Source organism: Hylaeus anthracinus, unplaced genomic scaffold (assembly GCF_026225885.1).
Source record: "Hylaeus anthracinus isolate JK02 unplaced genomic scaffold, UHH_iyHylAnth1.0_haploid 27394, whole genome shotgun sequence".
Lineage (NCBI taxonomy): Eukaryota > Metazoa > Arthropoda > Insecta > Hymenoptera > Colletidae > Hylaeus > Hylaeus anthracinus.
The window spans coordinates 110,254-127,283 of record NW_026535197.1 but is presented as its reverse complement, the minus strand read 5'-3'; the positions used below and the strand labels follow the sequence as shown (position 1 = coordinate 127,283).

At 43.6% G+C, this 17,030-nt stretch overlaps 1 protein-coding gene across 2 annotated transcripts in view; it reads right to left on the bottom strand.

The window, feature by feature from the left end:
• Nucleotides 1-48: 48 nt before the first annotated feature.
• LOC128893374 (uncharacterized) overlaps nucleotides 49-17,030 on the bottom strand; it is a 29,409-nt gene continuing 12,427 nt past the window's right edge. Inside the window, exon 3 of one of the 2 annotated variants that reach the window (XM_054154289.1) lies at nucleotides 49-4,200. In XM_054154289.1, coding sequence (XP_054010264.1) covers nucleotides 4,182-4,200 — 19 coding nt within the window. In that variant the 3' untranslated portion in view covers nucleotides 49-4,181. Of the gene's footprint in view, nucleotides 4,201-9,570; nucleotides 9,920-17,030 lie in introns of those variants that run through there. The other variant, XM_054154287.1, reaches the window with a different exon arrangement.

Here is a 17,030-nt window from a genome sequence, read left to right as displayed (position 1 = left end):
CGGGGAGAGGGGTAGAGGTTTTAGGGAGGGATATGGGGGGGGGGGGGGACTCGCGGTCGGTGCATTTTTCGTAGCATCTTTCAGTTTCTGGTACTTCGCTCTTTCTCCCTTCGATGGATGCTGACGATTCTTTCTCTTCCACGATTTATATACTTTTTCCTCGTTTTTCTGCTCGCCATCCGCACTTTTGTTTCCTGTTTACCCCCCCCCCCCCCACCCCCCCACCCTGTATCACTCTTTCTCCGGCGGGTGGTGGGAGGTGGGGGGTGGGGTGGTGGTGGTGTGGTTGTTTACTCTGTCGTTCTTTGTGCTTGTTTCCATTGTCAGTCTCCATCACCATCGTCGCGGTCTTCTACACGGGTCTCCTTGTTGCCGTCGAAGACGGCAGAGCGAGAGGGGAACGAAAGAAATAGGGATAAGGGAAGAGTGGGAGAGAGCTAAGGAGAAAACGAAAGAGAAGGGGAAGGAGAAAGGGGGAGGAGTTCGAACAGGGGGGAGATACACATACGATATACACGCGTGCGGCTCACAAATCAGGCTTGCGGATCGTAGCGGCTTCGTCGGCGGCGCGAGCGACAATTAATTCACCGCTTTTGCTCTCGGCTTCTCTTCTTGGACCCCATTGTGTGTACGTACTCGGTTCCTCCCCCTTCCACCCCGGGCCCAATGTTTCTCCCCTTCGAATCGTTCCGGGCCCATCGGTGGTTCCAACGTCGCCCTGTTTTATCGAGCGATTCCGATCCCTTCTTCGCCTTCCTTCTTTTTGCCTTCCTCGACTTCGTCGGGGGCCCCGTACCTTCCGAAGCCGCATCTTTAATTTCGACCCCGGCGTCACGCGGTCTAGAGAGCTCTGATGCCCCGCGTATCCAGCGTTGCCAGCTTTAAAAAGTCGATCTTACGCGATCTAACCGCCGCCAACAGATTTTTAAATCGAAACGGAGATTTGTTCGATTTTTAAAACGAAGGACAGATATTTGTAAAATAGGAAGGCTAGAAATAGACAAAACGAATAGGTATCGCGTGATCGTGATAAACTTTACTTTGATATACCGAAATTCGGTCATATACCGAAGTCAACGGATATTGTTTTCTTAACACTTTACTTAATTCTTATATTCGTAATTGAATGTAATGTCATTTTAACAAAGCATCGATTACCATAAAAACCGATTCACAAGTGTCGGTCGGTAAGCGTCGGCAACAAAGAGCCTATTAATAGGCTACCGGTCGGTAAAGTGTTAAAATACCGAGTGGGCGATTGAAGGTATTTTTGGCGTTTGACGAGCGGACCGCGCGGTGCAAAAAGCGAAGAGGCAGTCGACGGGGATAGAATGTTACCGAGCGTAAACCCGATAAGTATCTTTTTCCAGCGATTCGAGGGATTATTTACAATTCCAGCCACCTACTCGGTCCGGGTGGTGGTTCAATTTTTGTCTACCGATAGACGGCGCTGTTGCAACCTCGGCTTTTATCGGTGGGGGCCTCTCGCGGTCGCTCGTAAAATATCTAGAAGGGCGAGCGCGTAGTGTTAAAGAGGCGCTCGAAGGACCGTTTACCTAATAATAGCAATAATATGTAAATGCGATGCGTATCAAGCCGCCATCTAAAGAATCCACCCCGCTTCGGACCTATTGTTTGCAAATCTTCCGTTTCAACCGTGCTGCTTTCTGCTGGATTACCGCGCGAGCTCTCGATACACCTATCCTCTTCTTTTTCTCTTTCCCCATTCTTCCTTTGATTTGTCCTCTCTCTCTCCCCTCTGATAGCGGTCGCGCAAATAATTGAAGGTACGCTTGGCCATTACAAAAAACACACCTAATGACATCGACACGATACGCGTCTGCCTATAGGTAGCGATTCGATTTTACCGGTAAAATGTATATTCTACTTGTTTCACCAACTTACAGCTGCTAAATTACCGGCCAATTAACCGTGACACTTTATAGTACTATCTAGCGGTGCCATAATGAACTACTGTAGTAACAAGCATTTAAAATAGTATTTTCTAATGCAACACTTTGAATGTAATTATTTTAAGAATTAATTTAAATATTTGGTTAATTGTCTTGTATTAGGTTGTCCCAAAAGTTTCTTTCGCTTTATTAATAAGTAATACATGCGCGATAGTTTATGTTTTATGTTACATTACTGAATTCTGCACGATTCATTTTGCTCCATTACTGTTACAACATGAATATCTATGAAATTAGATTGTCTATTTATAGAAACACGATCACATAAAATAATTGAGTGCAACTCGCGAAAGAAACTTTCGGGACAACCTAATGGAAATATAATTAGCCAAATAATTTACGAATCGCTACCTACAGGATTGTTTTCTAGGTCGCATCAGATACTTGCATTCGAAAAGCTGCAACTATTAGGACATCCCATGCAGAGATAAACAAAATTTGTATCTAATATTACGTACACATTAACGCGAAGTCCGATTTTAAAAAGGTTTATCCAACAGAAACGAGAAAGTTTAATAAAAAGAATTAAATGTAAAGAGATAACGTGTTACGAGTCAACATCTAGGAACATGTGGACAAAATCTATGAGTCAGTCTACGAGCTATGCGAGCAATGCGTGTATCCGGCTTTCGACGTGTTAATACAGTTACGTCGAGAAAGTAACAAGCGTGTATTTATAGATGCAAACTTTGATTCAACGCGAACCGTTTTAAAAGGTACATCGACGCGGTACAATTATAATTTGATTGAATCTCGTCACGCTCGAGATTCTTCGTGTTCCGAACGCCATTATACATATATTCACGTCGTTACATTCGGACGAGTGTAACTCTGTAATACAACGTGGGACTTTTCAGAGTCCACCCTGAATGGATTAATGAACCGAGTGACATGGGATCTGATTGGAGCAACGCTTAAGGAATCTATCCAGTCATCTTTACCTTCGTTTGCCGTTCTGAACGAGCAACGCGATGTCCTGACCTTTCTCTTCCTTTTTTCCAACGTCATCTTTCTTTCCCCTTCTCGGGACACGTTCGACATCTTCGGCTGTTCGAGATCGATTTTTCGAACTTCTTCAAAATGATAAACGGATTACTCGTATTGCTTATTCTTGTGCAAATCTTTTTTTTTTCACGTCTCTTTTTGCAATTTAATATTGCTATGTACGGTATCGGTCATTTTCTCTTATTATATTCATTTCTCATCTTTTCTTTGCAGACTATCGAGGTGTGACTTGGAGCAAGATCTCACGTAGAACCAAATTTTTGTTCTCTAATCACTTATTTACCTTTCTGTTTGTAATAAGGTCGACATGGGATGAAACTTCTCAATGGATCTTCGTAGAGAAGTTCTCTGTATAATACTTATTTTTCATTCCTGGTATCAATTCGGTTCAGAAACAGTTCATTTTTTAAACTGAAGAGAACCGAGCGAACATACATCTTTCGCTGATGGCTGACTGCTGACAGTTCGTGCGGTGCTCATCGAGCATATTCACAGTCTTTTCAGTATTTCTCAAATGACAATGGATAGCAGAACGAGTCGGGTTAAGTTTTTCGTGGCAGTTATTTAACGATTGCGCTACAGGTTTGCTTCGGTTAGTTTATAAAATGTCTTCGGCCAATTCCATGGGTGTTTCGAATTTACATTAATGTTTGATGTGTTTATAGTAAACACAGTTCACTTCGTGTAGCATACCTACCATGTCGAATACACTCTTTCATCGTTTTCATTTGAAATTTTTTAAACAAGCAATACTACACTTTTCTAGCACTCATGTTTCTAGCAAATGAATATGTTTTGTCGCTTCTACGCGTGAAACTCGCTAAAACGTATCGTTTACGTCGTAAATGGAATAACCTAATAGCGTTGCGTGTCATATAAAGCGAGGTACTAACGAATTAATGGCGGAAATTAATAAAAATTGGGATAATTATTCACTTTACGTCTCTATCGTAAGAGTGGATTACTTTGACTAGCATTACGTGTTTACTACAAGTTCGCTACAAACTCTGACTACGATTACGATAAGCTGTTTTATCTTTAACATACTCACGAAATGCACTTCGATTGTTACTCGTTATCTAATCACGAAAACGACCAAAGTATGGGAGAACAGTGAACTATTATCGTGGCATCCAACGTTACGTTTAAAATCTTCGAGTTCGACTCGGTGAATTCTAGAGATATTACTTTCCTTGGCTGTACTCAATCAATGTCTGCCACCCTGAAAAATGTATTTTGAATTGGTAAGGAGCAAGGGGATCGCGAAAGTTTGAACAATTTTACGGGTGATACGCAAACTTTCACGGAGGGGCTCCCCGGCACGCTTAAAAATTCTAATCGACTGCGAAACTTTTCATTTTGGAGCACGTGTATGTCGATTGCTCGTTGTAAACATTTGTAATGCGACGAGTTACCCTCGTTGATTTTCTAGATATTTTTGTATTGCAAATTGTTCACGCGATACTTCCTAAATCAACTTTCACAAAAGTTGACTGCAATATAAATCGTTAATACTCAAGTGTTATTGGACACTTTTCTATCTGGTACTTGAACCCTCGCGCAAACATTTATAAGCATAATTTAAATCTCATTTATTCCATCATCTCGGTTTGCGTTACCATATAGATAAAATTCCAAGCTGTGGAGCATGTTACATATGCGGCGATGGTGACGTCAGTGTAACCAAGGGGTTGAAATATTTCCACCGTGGTAAATATAATTGCGACCCCCGTATATTAACAAAGTGCAAAATTTTGACAAGCGTTATATGCTCCGCGTCTAGAGCCGCGGTTTTTCCCGACCCCGTCGTCATCAGGGAGTACGAAAAAGAAGAATTGTCTAAAAAGTCTCAGGACTATGCGAAAGAAAGCGGTCGAGGAAGCGGAGGAGGTCTTTCGTTTCGATATCATCGCTCCTCATCCTCCCTCGGCGGGTTCCCTTTCCTTTTCTTTCTCTTGCCGCGATTATACAATCGACGCTTTGGGTCCGCGTACGAGAGCACGAGGAAGAGAAGGAAACACGTACGTACAATGGTACACAAACGAAGAGGGTAACGACGCGACGCGCAGCTATAAGGTGTGCGTTCGTAGCGACAATGTAAAGAATTCTCGGACTGGTTCGGTCCTTTCCGTCGACCCTCGTGTGTTTATACACCGGCTGGTGGGGGGATTCGCGAGCTTATTTCACGAGAAATCGCGTCTCGCGGTGGGGGATGGTCGCGGTGGTGGGGCGGAATCGACGACGGAGGGAAAGAGAGAGAAGCGAGGAAAGAAGGGGAAAGAGGGGAGGACGGTGTCTCGAAGGAAAGGAAAACGAGGGGGAGCGAAAATGGAGGAGACAGAGAGGAGCATAACGTCTATTTAGCATTCCCCCCTGCCCGTGCCCAGGCTTCTCGTTAGCCGGCTTTTCTCTCCTGCGGAGCGTTCCCTCGGCTCTGGGTGTATCGAGAGCGCGAGTGTGAGAGATTGGAGAAGTTCCGAGGGGGATGCAAGAGAGGGACGAGAAAACGAGAAGAGGGGAAGGCAGACGTCGCTCGGAGCTGGGGATGCTGGGTAGGCGTGGACCACGGACCACCCTGTCCACGATTCCTGGAGGGGAGGCCACGCCATCTGTCCAAGCGGTGGCGGCGAGAGAGGGTCACGGGGAGAAAGGGTGGATAGGAGTATCCGCGGCCAGTAATTATTATTATACACGTCGGAGTTTTGCAAATGCTGTCCTCCGAGCGTGGAGGTGGTAGAGGCGGAGGTGTGGCGGGGGTGGATGGCGAGTACAGCACGAGTGCCTGTTATTTCGCCCGGCTTCGCTACGAGTTAAGCGGGAAGAGGGGAGGGTTAAAGGTTCTTCGCGGACAGACGCTATCCGGAGGGTGGCAGAGGCAGAAAGCGTTTATTAATGTTGTTTAATAAATTAAAAGAATTATTGGAAAACTTTAAGAAGATAGTCTTATTCCAAGTTCGATCTAACTCGTGCCGTGGCGATATGTATACTGTGCATTTAAGCTCCAGCCACGTTTGCGAATTAATGAAAGGAACGAATAATATTTGAATTGTATCAATTTCGGAAATATTTGTCTATAATTTAGTAATATCACCGAGGATCTGACGATTCCAGGGATTTTAGCATCGTGCAATTTAAGTTTAATTAGCGCAATATTTAAATGCACAGTATTTCATCGTAGCCTTAGTTAAATTTTTCATTTTTTCGTCTAGAGTTACGCTACCCCTTGTTATTATTACTAGCATTCAAGTTACATATTTTACACCTTTCATTATCTTACATACTCGTTTGCCAAAGACACATATTCAAATAAATAAGTATAATCGAATGGAATAATTTTTGGCAAGAGGGGGAGAGCAGCAAATTTGAAATGGCACCCGAGCGGCAAGTACTTTAGGAACGCCCCTGGTCGCGGGAGGGTTGAGGAGGGATTCTTAAACGGGATCGTTATGCGAGTCTTTCGCATACTCTCTTTTCCTTCTCCCGGCTCTCTCTCATCCCCTTCGATTTCCTTGTTCTCCACCCATTTCGTCTCCTTTCATCCCCCTCCTTTATCAGACTCGAAACTCCCCCGCTTCTCCCAAGAAAATGTCTCTCTTTCTTCTTCTCTCTTATCGCGTTGGTGTGCAGTACGTTACGACACGACGAGTGTCGCGTGTATTGCACGTGAGTGTGTCCGAAGCGCTCGTGGATCACGCTTCGCGTATCCGTTCGAACCAATTCAACCTCACCGCCACCCCCTGGCCGCGCGGGTCCTGAAGGGTGCGACCGAAGAAATTCGCGATGCTTTTCCTTTCCTGTTGTTTCCACGCGTCAATTTTTGAAGGGGTCGATACACAGTGACGAATAAAAGTATCGGCACCGCTGGAGGTTTGTGAGAAAACTCGGGAAAGTCTGTTTATCGTAGCGATAAGATGCCATTTTGAAAACGGTTCCTCGAAAATTACAGAGGCGACGGTATTTTTTCTCTCTCTGTCGAATCTTTGATTTGCTGGTCGGAAAGATGGCAATTTTCGAACTTACTGCGTGTACTTGTCGTTTTTTTTCTTGGTTTGATCGTGGATTCGTAGTGTTAGTATTGAAACGTGTAGTTACGATGTAAGATATCGGTCTCTAATTTCAGGAGAACTTTAGAAACTTCGTCGGATATTCAACGAGCTTGTCACGGAAGGTTATGGGAGCGTATGACAGCACAAAGTGGACTATTCGCGAGGGAAATACACACTTTTATAACTCCTTTCTCCTCGACGTCGTCTACGATAAGTCTCTCTTTTCCTTCGAGACGGTTCTGAATTTCAGACGTCTTAAATATCGCGATTTAGCACGTAGTCCTCGTCCGATGAAATATTTAAATGTAAGGTAGAGTGTTTTTTGCCAATAGAGTGCTGCAAAGGTAGGAAAAGTTCTCGTCTAGATAGCAAACGAATTAAACATGAAACTGATGGCTTCCACGAATAAGTCAACGAAATTTTAACTGTTAAACGAAGTTGCAAACATATTGGCATTTAACAGATACAAGCGATTATGTAACAAACGTGTACCTAAAATCATACGCACATAAAAGAAGCGTATCAGCACATATTAATATTCTGGTGTTAATTGAAACGCAAATCTTTGAGTAACGATAACAAATAAAAAATGTGAGTGTTATAGTCCTCGTGGAAAGTCGTTCTAAATATCGAATCACGGGTATTAATGTTCGAGGGTATCTTTTCTTCAACTTTAGTTTCCTTCGATCGCCACGTCTAAGGTCAATGTATCTTCCACCGCCGGAACCTTTCATTTTATCGACTGTAACGTATATAATAAGTTACACATCCTTTTCCAAATGCAAGTTCTTCCTGAACGTGTTCAATGTACACAATGAACGTAACACACCTTTCCTTGGTATAACTCTCGCGATCGAATGCGATACGTAGATATCAGTGGCGCTGCAACGCGAATGCAGCTGAATGTATTATGCACCGAGCGCACGGAGTCGTTAATCTAAAGATAAAATATCGGGTGAAATATCACCTTTAGCGGGACACGGGTAATCTTTACCGGTTAAACCGCATTCTGCTCAAACTGCTTGTTTGAAACAAGGTGTTCTCCGAAAACGCATACCTTATATAAAATCAATATCGTGATATTTAAGCGTGTAAGCTCGGATTGTGGTTTACTTGTCATTCGCAATTCAGTCTGGTCGCAACAGGAACGTTTAACCTTCGCGAGATGAGATATACCACCGGGTTGGTAATAAGCGCGCCACCTTTCGTTCGCCACGCTTGTGAATCTCTCGATCGGCCGCGATAGGCGGAGGTGTCCGTTGCGTCGCAGCTCGGATGCACCGTATGCATTATGTGCACGTAAGCGAGTATAGAGCAAGAGACAGAGGTTGGTCCGTTCGGTTGCGCTCGGTTCCGTGTAACTCGTTGGTATCGAGGTACGTGGAATCGGCGTTCGTTAGGCGAATCTGCATGGTAGCGAGGGGATCGCCACCAAGCGTGCTCGGTTTTTATTCCGGCACTAAAGGCCACCCTAATTGGTGAGCAGGCTCATATCGTTCGATTTATGTGACGCGATCCAAGACCTCGCGACTCTTACCAACGACTTCGACAACCGTGCATATGTAATTCGAAGGGTTGCAACCGTGACACGGTCGTTCTTACGCCTGGACCGTTGTTATGATCCCCCGCGGAAATACCGGTTTGAAGTGATGTATGCGGGGAAGACAAGCTGCGCGACCGATACGGACACGCTATCGCGAAGGTACGCTTTTGGTTCGATCACGGAAATTGTAATTTCCTTTCATTGGTTTGTTTTCAGAATAAAGCGTGACCGAGCGAGTCACGCGTATCCTGGTCCCGAGTCTATTAAATATTAGGGGGATCGAAAAGTAATCAGAATGTCTTCGACTTGGAAAAGTTTTACGCTGGCAAAAACTGTTGGACAATGATGGAAATTATTTTGTTGATTAGTGTTTAAGATTTCTTTAGTAAATAAATGTTGATACAATTTTGATTACCTTTCGGTCACCCTAATACCATTTCCCGTATTCGAGGAAAATTTGCCGCGGCTTTATGTATTTTTATAAAGACCGGAGTTCCACGGATATTAAATATGTACTTTCCACGGCTATTATCGGCATCGAGTTATAATTTAAATAGAAAATTGCGAGTTAGGTCGCCGGTAAGTGCATTACACAACTCGGCTTCGTACATTGGTTGTATGTATCGCGTGTATCCCTAAGGGTGCGTTTTAAAAACCCTTACCCTAATCGTGGCTCAATTGATTCTCATATTTTGTCAGTCTGACAAACCAGTTTCTCGTGGGACATAGGTGGTAGGAGAGTAACAAGGCTCATTAATGCCCTGTGACAGAAATGGACATAGAAAGCAGAATTTTTGGAGAATTTCACAAATAATTCGTGGTGTTAATTTAACATACTACGATTAAGTCTGTCTAGTCTAGGTCTGTCGAATCGTCGAAAATTTGCACACGAAAACACACATAACACATTATTAAGCGTAACTAGAGCAAACAAGTAAAACAAAGTTCCAAATCTTTTCTATAATAATCGGGCCAATCCTTTCAACGTTAAATCACCACTTACACCTACAGGGGATGCTTATGGAAGTGTCCGTTGCCGATTTTGCTCTCCTCGGGGTATATCGGCGATGATTAAAGTCTGAGAGACTTGTATCTTTCGATCTGGGTCCAATTTGAAAATTAAGGAACGAGACAGATCCTCGAAAACTGCGCAAGATGAATGGGACACACCCCCTCGGTTCGGGGACGTTTCGGTTTCCTCATCGAGCATGCGCTTCGTACGAAAGGATTAATGAGTAATTAGCACAGCGCAAACGCGCGGCTGTACCAATCGGGGGTAGCTTCGATCTCCAGAAACGCCCATATTTGCAATTACGTTACGTCTAGTGACGGAATGCTGCTGGTGCATCTTCCTACGGACAAACATTATTCATCCTTTATAAAAATGGTACAAATATCTAGAAAAACCAATAACAGTTTAATCGTTAGTTCGTTTGGTTTAATTAAAACACTTTTGTGGTTAAAAGATTACGTATGAGATCTGTTTAGCAATGAGTCTTAGTCGGGGGTGAAAAACCAGTTAACTGTTATATTTCATTCCAAAAAGTATTTGTTTGTGTTTTACATTAATGGAAGTAAATCGAAGAATTTGTTATCGACGATAAAGATATCTTTCATTTATCCGTTCTCACTTGAACTTGCAATGTGGAGATAATTCGTTGCAAGAGTTCCACTCCAAGTGTATTTAATGTTCTTACAGATAAATCAACCTTATATTTTCTCGGTAGAATCGCTACTGATAAGTAGGATATTAGTACGTAAATTTACTATATCACTTCAGATTGCTCTATAAATCTTTTCCTCTGTTCCGGCAGTTTTAGTTTCGACGAGCTTATGTATGCAGAGCTAACGATGCGAGGAACGATAATTTCAAACTCATTTTCATCGAATAGCAATCAGTATAAACTCGAGCAGACTGATTGTTTCCTATCCTAAATGTTCTCTTTTAAATTGGCTTCTTTAATATTCACTGACCGACAATTTCTCCATTAAATTTTAAAAGGTGTATCCTTAATCGACGGTTACGTAATAATTCTACCCTCGACAACTACCTACTTTAACTTTCAAGTAATTATTACGTTGTGAAACGTCGTGTCGTTCTGCGTTGCCCCCCACTCCGCGCTCGTGCTTCCGGTATGCAACTGGCATCGCTGATACTCACTATGCGCCAGGTGTTACGGTTATTTAGTTTTCTCTTTTAATACTTGACCAAGAAACCGTAGTTAACACTTGTACTTATGTATTCAGGCACAGTTTGTAACTTTTCAGATTGAAATTCTATTTTGTAAATTTTAAAATGCACGAGGCCTTAGTGGAAGCTTACGTATTTGTATTTAGATGGCCTTTTGGGGTGAGCACGAGGGTGTTTGCCTGTTTAAGGAAAACGTTTTGCTTTTTGGAAACTCATTAACTAGAAGCAGAAACACAGAATCAATAAGTGAAAATGTTGGCTTTAAGAATATTTTCCATCCTAAAACAATTCACAAAGTTTTTCGCTTTTCGTTCTCCCGAGGTACTTCATTATTCGCTGTATAATGCGTCTATATGTATAAATTTCGATATAGACAAATATCTCGAGAAAAATTTCTTAATTCGTGAGGAAGTATCGATGACGTTTTCCGATTACCCTTGTAGCCGTTCTCTCTGCGCAAAAGTTCATTTTCCACGGTCCAACCCCCGGAGCCACCTGAACTCTTCCTCTCCGTGGCACTTTCTTTTTGTTTCTTTCTCCGCAGCATCCTGCGATTGGTCAATAATTATCATTAGCGAGTTTGCGCGCCCGGACCGCGCGCTCTGGCTTTCCTTCCGATTGGCAACCCTCTCCGTAATTAATCCAGGGGCGCAGGCGCGAATTCTCGCGTCTAATGGAAAAGCGCGTGGGCGCCGCCTCGTCGGCCCCTTGAAAACGATTTCTGGCTTCGTCTCTATATCCCAGCTATGACCACTAATTATAACCGAGGGGCGGTACCCGAGGGTTTAACGAACGCCACCCAGCCCTCGCTGAAACCACCCTCCTCCGAGTTTGCGCCTTGCTAATTGCTCATTAACCCTTTCCCCTTGCGCAAACTCGGAGCTCGTCGAGCTTTCGTCTTCGCTTTTAACTAAGAAGACTTTGGATTCACGTAAATTCCCGCTGTTTTACACAAATATAAAATCGTTTACCACAAAATATGGAACTCTAATTCACGTTCTCGTAATAATTATTTTTTTTTCTATCGTTGAGTCTTCCTCCCGTTACAAATTGAAAAACTGATCTGAAAGCCATCGCCCAGGCTGGACACCGCGCGAGGAACAAGAGTTGGGCGTTTGGTCACCCTCCGTGAGTCAGGTATATGTGAACAAAGGGGAGTTCGAAGAGGAGGCAAGAAGATAACAGGTGGTACACGGAACTAAACAGCCCCCTCCCACGGTCGTCATCCTCTAGCAGGTACTCACGGTCGTTTTAAAGTTCCGTACATGGTAGGGCCCGAGCATAAAAACTGGCTACTGGATTCCGTCTAACTTTCGAGCCAGATAGATCTCCATCTTCTTGTTTGACTTTGTTACCACCGACGCGACAATTTTCACCTCCGTTTCTGGTTTATTTCTAATACTTTCCATCCAACCATTTCTTTTTTTTTTTTTTTAGAGCAAGATACATGTCATATATTTTCACATCATTTATAGTTTCATTTTACAGATTACTTCTTTTTCCGAGGAAGAAGATTCCGGTAGAATTCGATGTTACTTTTTAATTACGAAATACGCAGAGATACGTAACATCACCTTTCATCTGAATTATCGCTTTCGATTCGTTCCTCGGCGAGATCGAAAGCGGCGTCGCATATTCGAACGCTCCAAGGGAATAATAGGATTAGAGCAGGGAGCAGTGACAGACGGGGTATAATCACCGCGTGTTTCGCGAAGCAAACAGCCACTAACAACCGAATTTGCATCGAGATAGTATCAAAGAAACCGTGGAAATAACAGAAACTTGTGGTTAGAGGAGAACATTTCCGGCCGACAATTAGAAGTAATAACCATTCGACGGCGACCAATCATTGTTAATTGACGTCAGGAGCTGCGAAAGGATTCGTACGCGGACACCTGCCCATTTGTCGAAAATTGCGCGCAATTTGCCCCCGAAAATAAAATCAGGATAGCGTGGAGATTCGAAAAGGCCACGTCGAGACCCTCGTCGAGAGTCGAGGAGCGGATGCACGCTTCGAGCGGCTGATTTTCTTTCGGTCTCCTCTCCTTCTCTCTCTCTCTCTCTCTCTCTCTCTCTCTCTCTCTCTCTCTCTCTCTCTCTCTCTCTCTCTCTTCCTTTCATTCGTTTTTTTTTTACCGTCCACCCGTCTCTTTCCCTCGGGATGGAACCGACGGAGGACATCTTCTCGCCGCTAATTATGATTAATTTGTGAGATGAGCGAACGGGCCTCGAAGCAAGGAGCTACCAAGATGCTGGGGATCGTCCATAAGGGAATGTAATGAATATTCTCAGCGGGAGTGTGTCGTAACGTCACGTGAACGTCATCCAGGTGACTTCTTCGTTGTTCTTCTCATCCTAGTTTATACCATTACTTTCCACGCGAAATTCCCCACGAGATGCGCATAATAAACCTCCTGATTGCTGTTTAACTCGTGGCGAGTCATCGTCACGGTCAGCCGACTTTGCAATTATATTTACCATTTATTTGATCCCGTTGGATAAACAATTTTTACTTTACGGTACGCGTACTGTCGACTTGCTTTTCGGAGGATGTATAGTATCCACGAAGTTGAAAATTATAGCGAGTAATTCCATCGGAGCATATTTTTTCCCTGTCCGAAATGATGAAGATATACGTTGTCGATGATTGGTCGTGTCAAAACACGCGTACACGCGATATTATCGAATTAGGCAACCCGTACGTTATAGAACGTAGCAGCGATCGATATCGTTCGATGCAGGAAACAGTTTATCATTGAACGGAGAAGTGGTTTAATCACGCGTGTCTCGTAAGGACACACGCGATGACGAAGATAAATAGCCGGTAATCGTCCACACTCTGTGTTTATTATCAATACTTGCAAAATTTATGCGAGTTATTTACGCTTATTGGAATGTTAAAAAAAAAAAAAAAAAAAAAAACGGACTTAAATGTGGGATCACAAAAGTTAAAAGATTAAGCAAGATCAAAATTATCTGATATCGTCGGATTACTGGTTGGAAACATAAACGAAGATTATCTTAATATTTCACGGCACACGGCCAACCGATAAGACGGTGCAATTTGGAACGCAGAGCATTATATTTATACCCTTGCTTACTTTTTCGTACGATGCTCCTATTTCTGTCTTCAATTACGATAAGATGAATTTTTTCTTTTAATCGTCAATTGCTAGTGCAATGTCCACCGTGAGGTAAAGATCTTCAAAGCTCATCACAAAGTACTCTTCCATCCCTTCATTCATCCACTTGGAGTGAATTTATCAAAGTTAGCGTCTCTCGATATGCTGTTCAGAGTACGCGGAGTACCGACGAGGAAAATCTCTCTCTACCCGACAGCACGCCGACCAACCACCATCAGAGACAAGAAGAGGAGTAGCAAGTGAACTCGCATCAGCAGAATCAATTGAAGAAGCAAAAAGTTCGCTAACTAACGGAAGGTGCAATTCATCGAGGAAACCAAAAGGAAAGGTAGCGAGAAGATTGCCGAGTGATAAAGATTGTTAATGTCCAGTTCTCACCGTTTCGATCGTTACTGAACTTTCTATTACGGTCGAGCCACCGACAATTTATATCGTTCTGTAATATCTCGTTGCTACCTTTTCGGTTTCCTTCAAGAATTATCGCGAGTGACGTACATACAGATAATGGGAAAAATAATGTGAAACTGTTTTACTTAAATCAAGTTTCGAATTGTTACCACCTCAGCTTTAGATCATTGGCGAAATTAATCTTGCAAGTGTTAATATTAGGATGTACTTGCTCGGTACCTCGTGAATCGATTCTACAATATACGTGTACAATAAAACAAAAATCTCTGCGTAGTTCACCGAGAGAATTGTACCAGCTCCACTCGCGATGTTTTCTCACAGGAATATCGTAACTGTTCGGATCACTTATTTAGTTCGAGCACCAATTAAACTACATGGCGCATAAATATCGAGATACATCTTTTTACGAGTTCGCGAGGCTAGAATAAAGTCCACGGACGGTAAATTCGACTCTCGCCATTTTACAACCACGCGGGCACTCCGACGCGCTCCCATATTTTCTTTTCCTGCAACTATGAGTGCTCCTAAAATTATCCGGCAAGGACAATCACGCATTCCCGTTCTTATTCTTTATTTACAAAAATTATCTCAATCGTATTACCTGAAGACCCGGGGCACCGTAAGGTTTATTACACACGCAATTAAACCATCGCGTATCCACTGTTTCTCATCACGCCACGCTACCAATCCATTAATAACAAGTTCCATCGTATTCACGCACGTTTGGAACCGTTAATACTTTTCACGCCAACCACGCCACGCCGCGGTTACGCGTATATTTTACTTGTGTTTACGGCACGGCGAACAATATTAACTGTCTCGACGGATTGACTTTTACGGAGGTTGCACTTCGTACCGATACGTCTCGTTCCCCCGTCTGGTTTACGATCGATAAAACGGTTTCGAGAGAATCCATATTTTAACGGGAATTTATCATCGCGGCCGCGGGAACCGAGACGTCCCCGCGTTCGTAATGCGTTAATTGCTCAATCCGTGGCTGACGGGAAGCCAACGAAGAAACTTCTACATCATTCTAATTCATGAAGCGGCCCGGCGGAGCTGTTCCGCCTAGTAGCACGGATAGCCGTGCTGGATTTTAATAAACGGTTCCCCGGTCAATCCTATATACACACCCCGAGCTGCGGAGGTGTTCCGCCTGGTAGCTGTCAGGACGACGCAGTCGGGGAGAGGTTAATCACCCGCGTTGGATTTTAATAAACGGTTCGGGGGGGCAAACAAAGCTGGTCATCAATAACCATTCCTCTCTCCCTCCCTCTCGCTCTTGCTCGTTGCCCCCTCTTTCTGTTCCGTTGGGGCCCACCTCACGAGCCCCGAGAGCAGGCAACGCCACGGCCATGCCAGGGCCTTTGCCACCAGCTTGTCGAGCTTCATCGGACAGCGAGATAGGCGGAGATCGTATCTTCGTGGTTATTAATTAACCGGCGAGAAGGGAAAGCCTCCTTTCATCACTTCGCGAACGATCTGCCTTTGGTTGGCCTCGGTCACGGCCTTCCCAATCGCGGACAAACTCGGCAACGCTCGTTTCCCGATTCTTGCCAACTCGTCCCCGCGGGGAAAACTGTCGCGCGTGTTGATTTCGATAGGGTATGGTTCAACTTGATAGGCACACGGTATCCGACGACTAACTCGAGGTTTCCGACACCTGTGGCGACTTTGTCGACGAAGGATTGAGCCACCAGGGACCCCAGAATTTCGTGGTATCGAACCAAGTAATTAAGCCTTTGGAAATCGAAGAAACTTTGCTTCCTTCGATCTCCTATGATTTCTTGTTAATCGATGTCGACAAGGTGGAGGTTACTCAATTCGACATGTATACAGGATGTTCCAGTATAAGTGATACAGAGCTATAACACCAAAGCTATCGGCCGCATGCAAAATTTCAAATATGATATATATGTAAGGATTTTATTTATTAGGTTGTCCCAAAAGTTTCTTTCGCTTTATTAATAAGTAATACATGCACGATAGTTTATGTTTTATGTTACATTACTGAATTGTGCACGATTCATTTTGCTCCATTACTGTTACAACATGAATATCTATGAAATTAGATTGTCTATTTATAGAACCGCGACCACATCAAATAATTGAGTGCGACTCGCGAAAGAAACTTTCGGGACAACCTAATTAAGTATGTCGGTTAGGACAATTATCCCACGTGTTTCTGGGTGTGCAGTAATTTTTATTGTAACAAAAATGGGTAAACTAAATAATTCTCGCTGATTCACAACTCACAATTCTCGCTATTCTTACGCTGCTCGCAGTTTTACAAAATGCGTCTCTCTCTTGTTCCTTCGCGGTTTACATACACGGTTTCGTAGTTATTGCTCTTTACTCTTCTTTCTCTCTCTCACTTTCGCACTCGCCGGTCACTCACCTGTCGTACGCTTAAACGTCTTGTTGACGTTTGGTGCCGTTGACATTAGCCAACAGCTCGCGTGCGCGTCTTATCAGCTGTGCGAGGACACGTTTTTGTTCTAGTCCTCGCACAGTGGTTATCCGTCTCCCACATATATAAATATAGCCCCCGAATATTGGAATTCTTTCCATTTTCCTTCGTTGGGCCTAGAATCCCAAACGAGACCCTCCGTATCGTTTTCAAGAACCGCATGGTGCTTACTGCATCAAGGGGACCGCCAGGGGTCAAACCGAGTTTGCTCCTTGAAAATTTGCAAACTTTGATAGCTTGAAAACTAATAA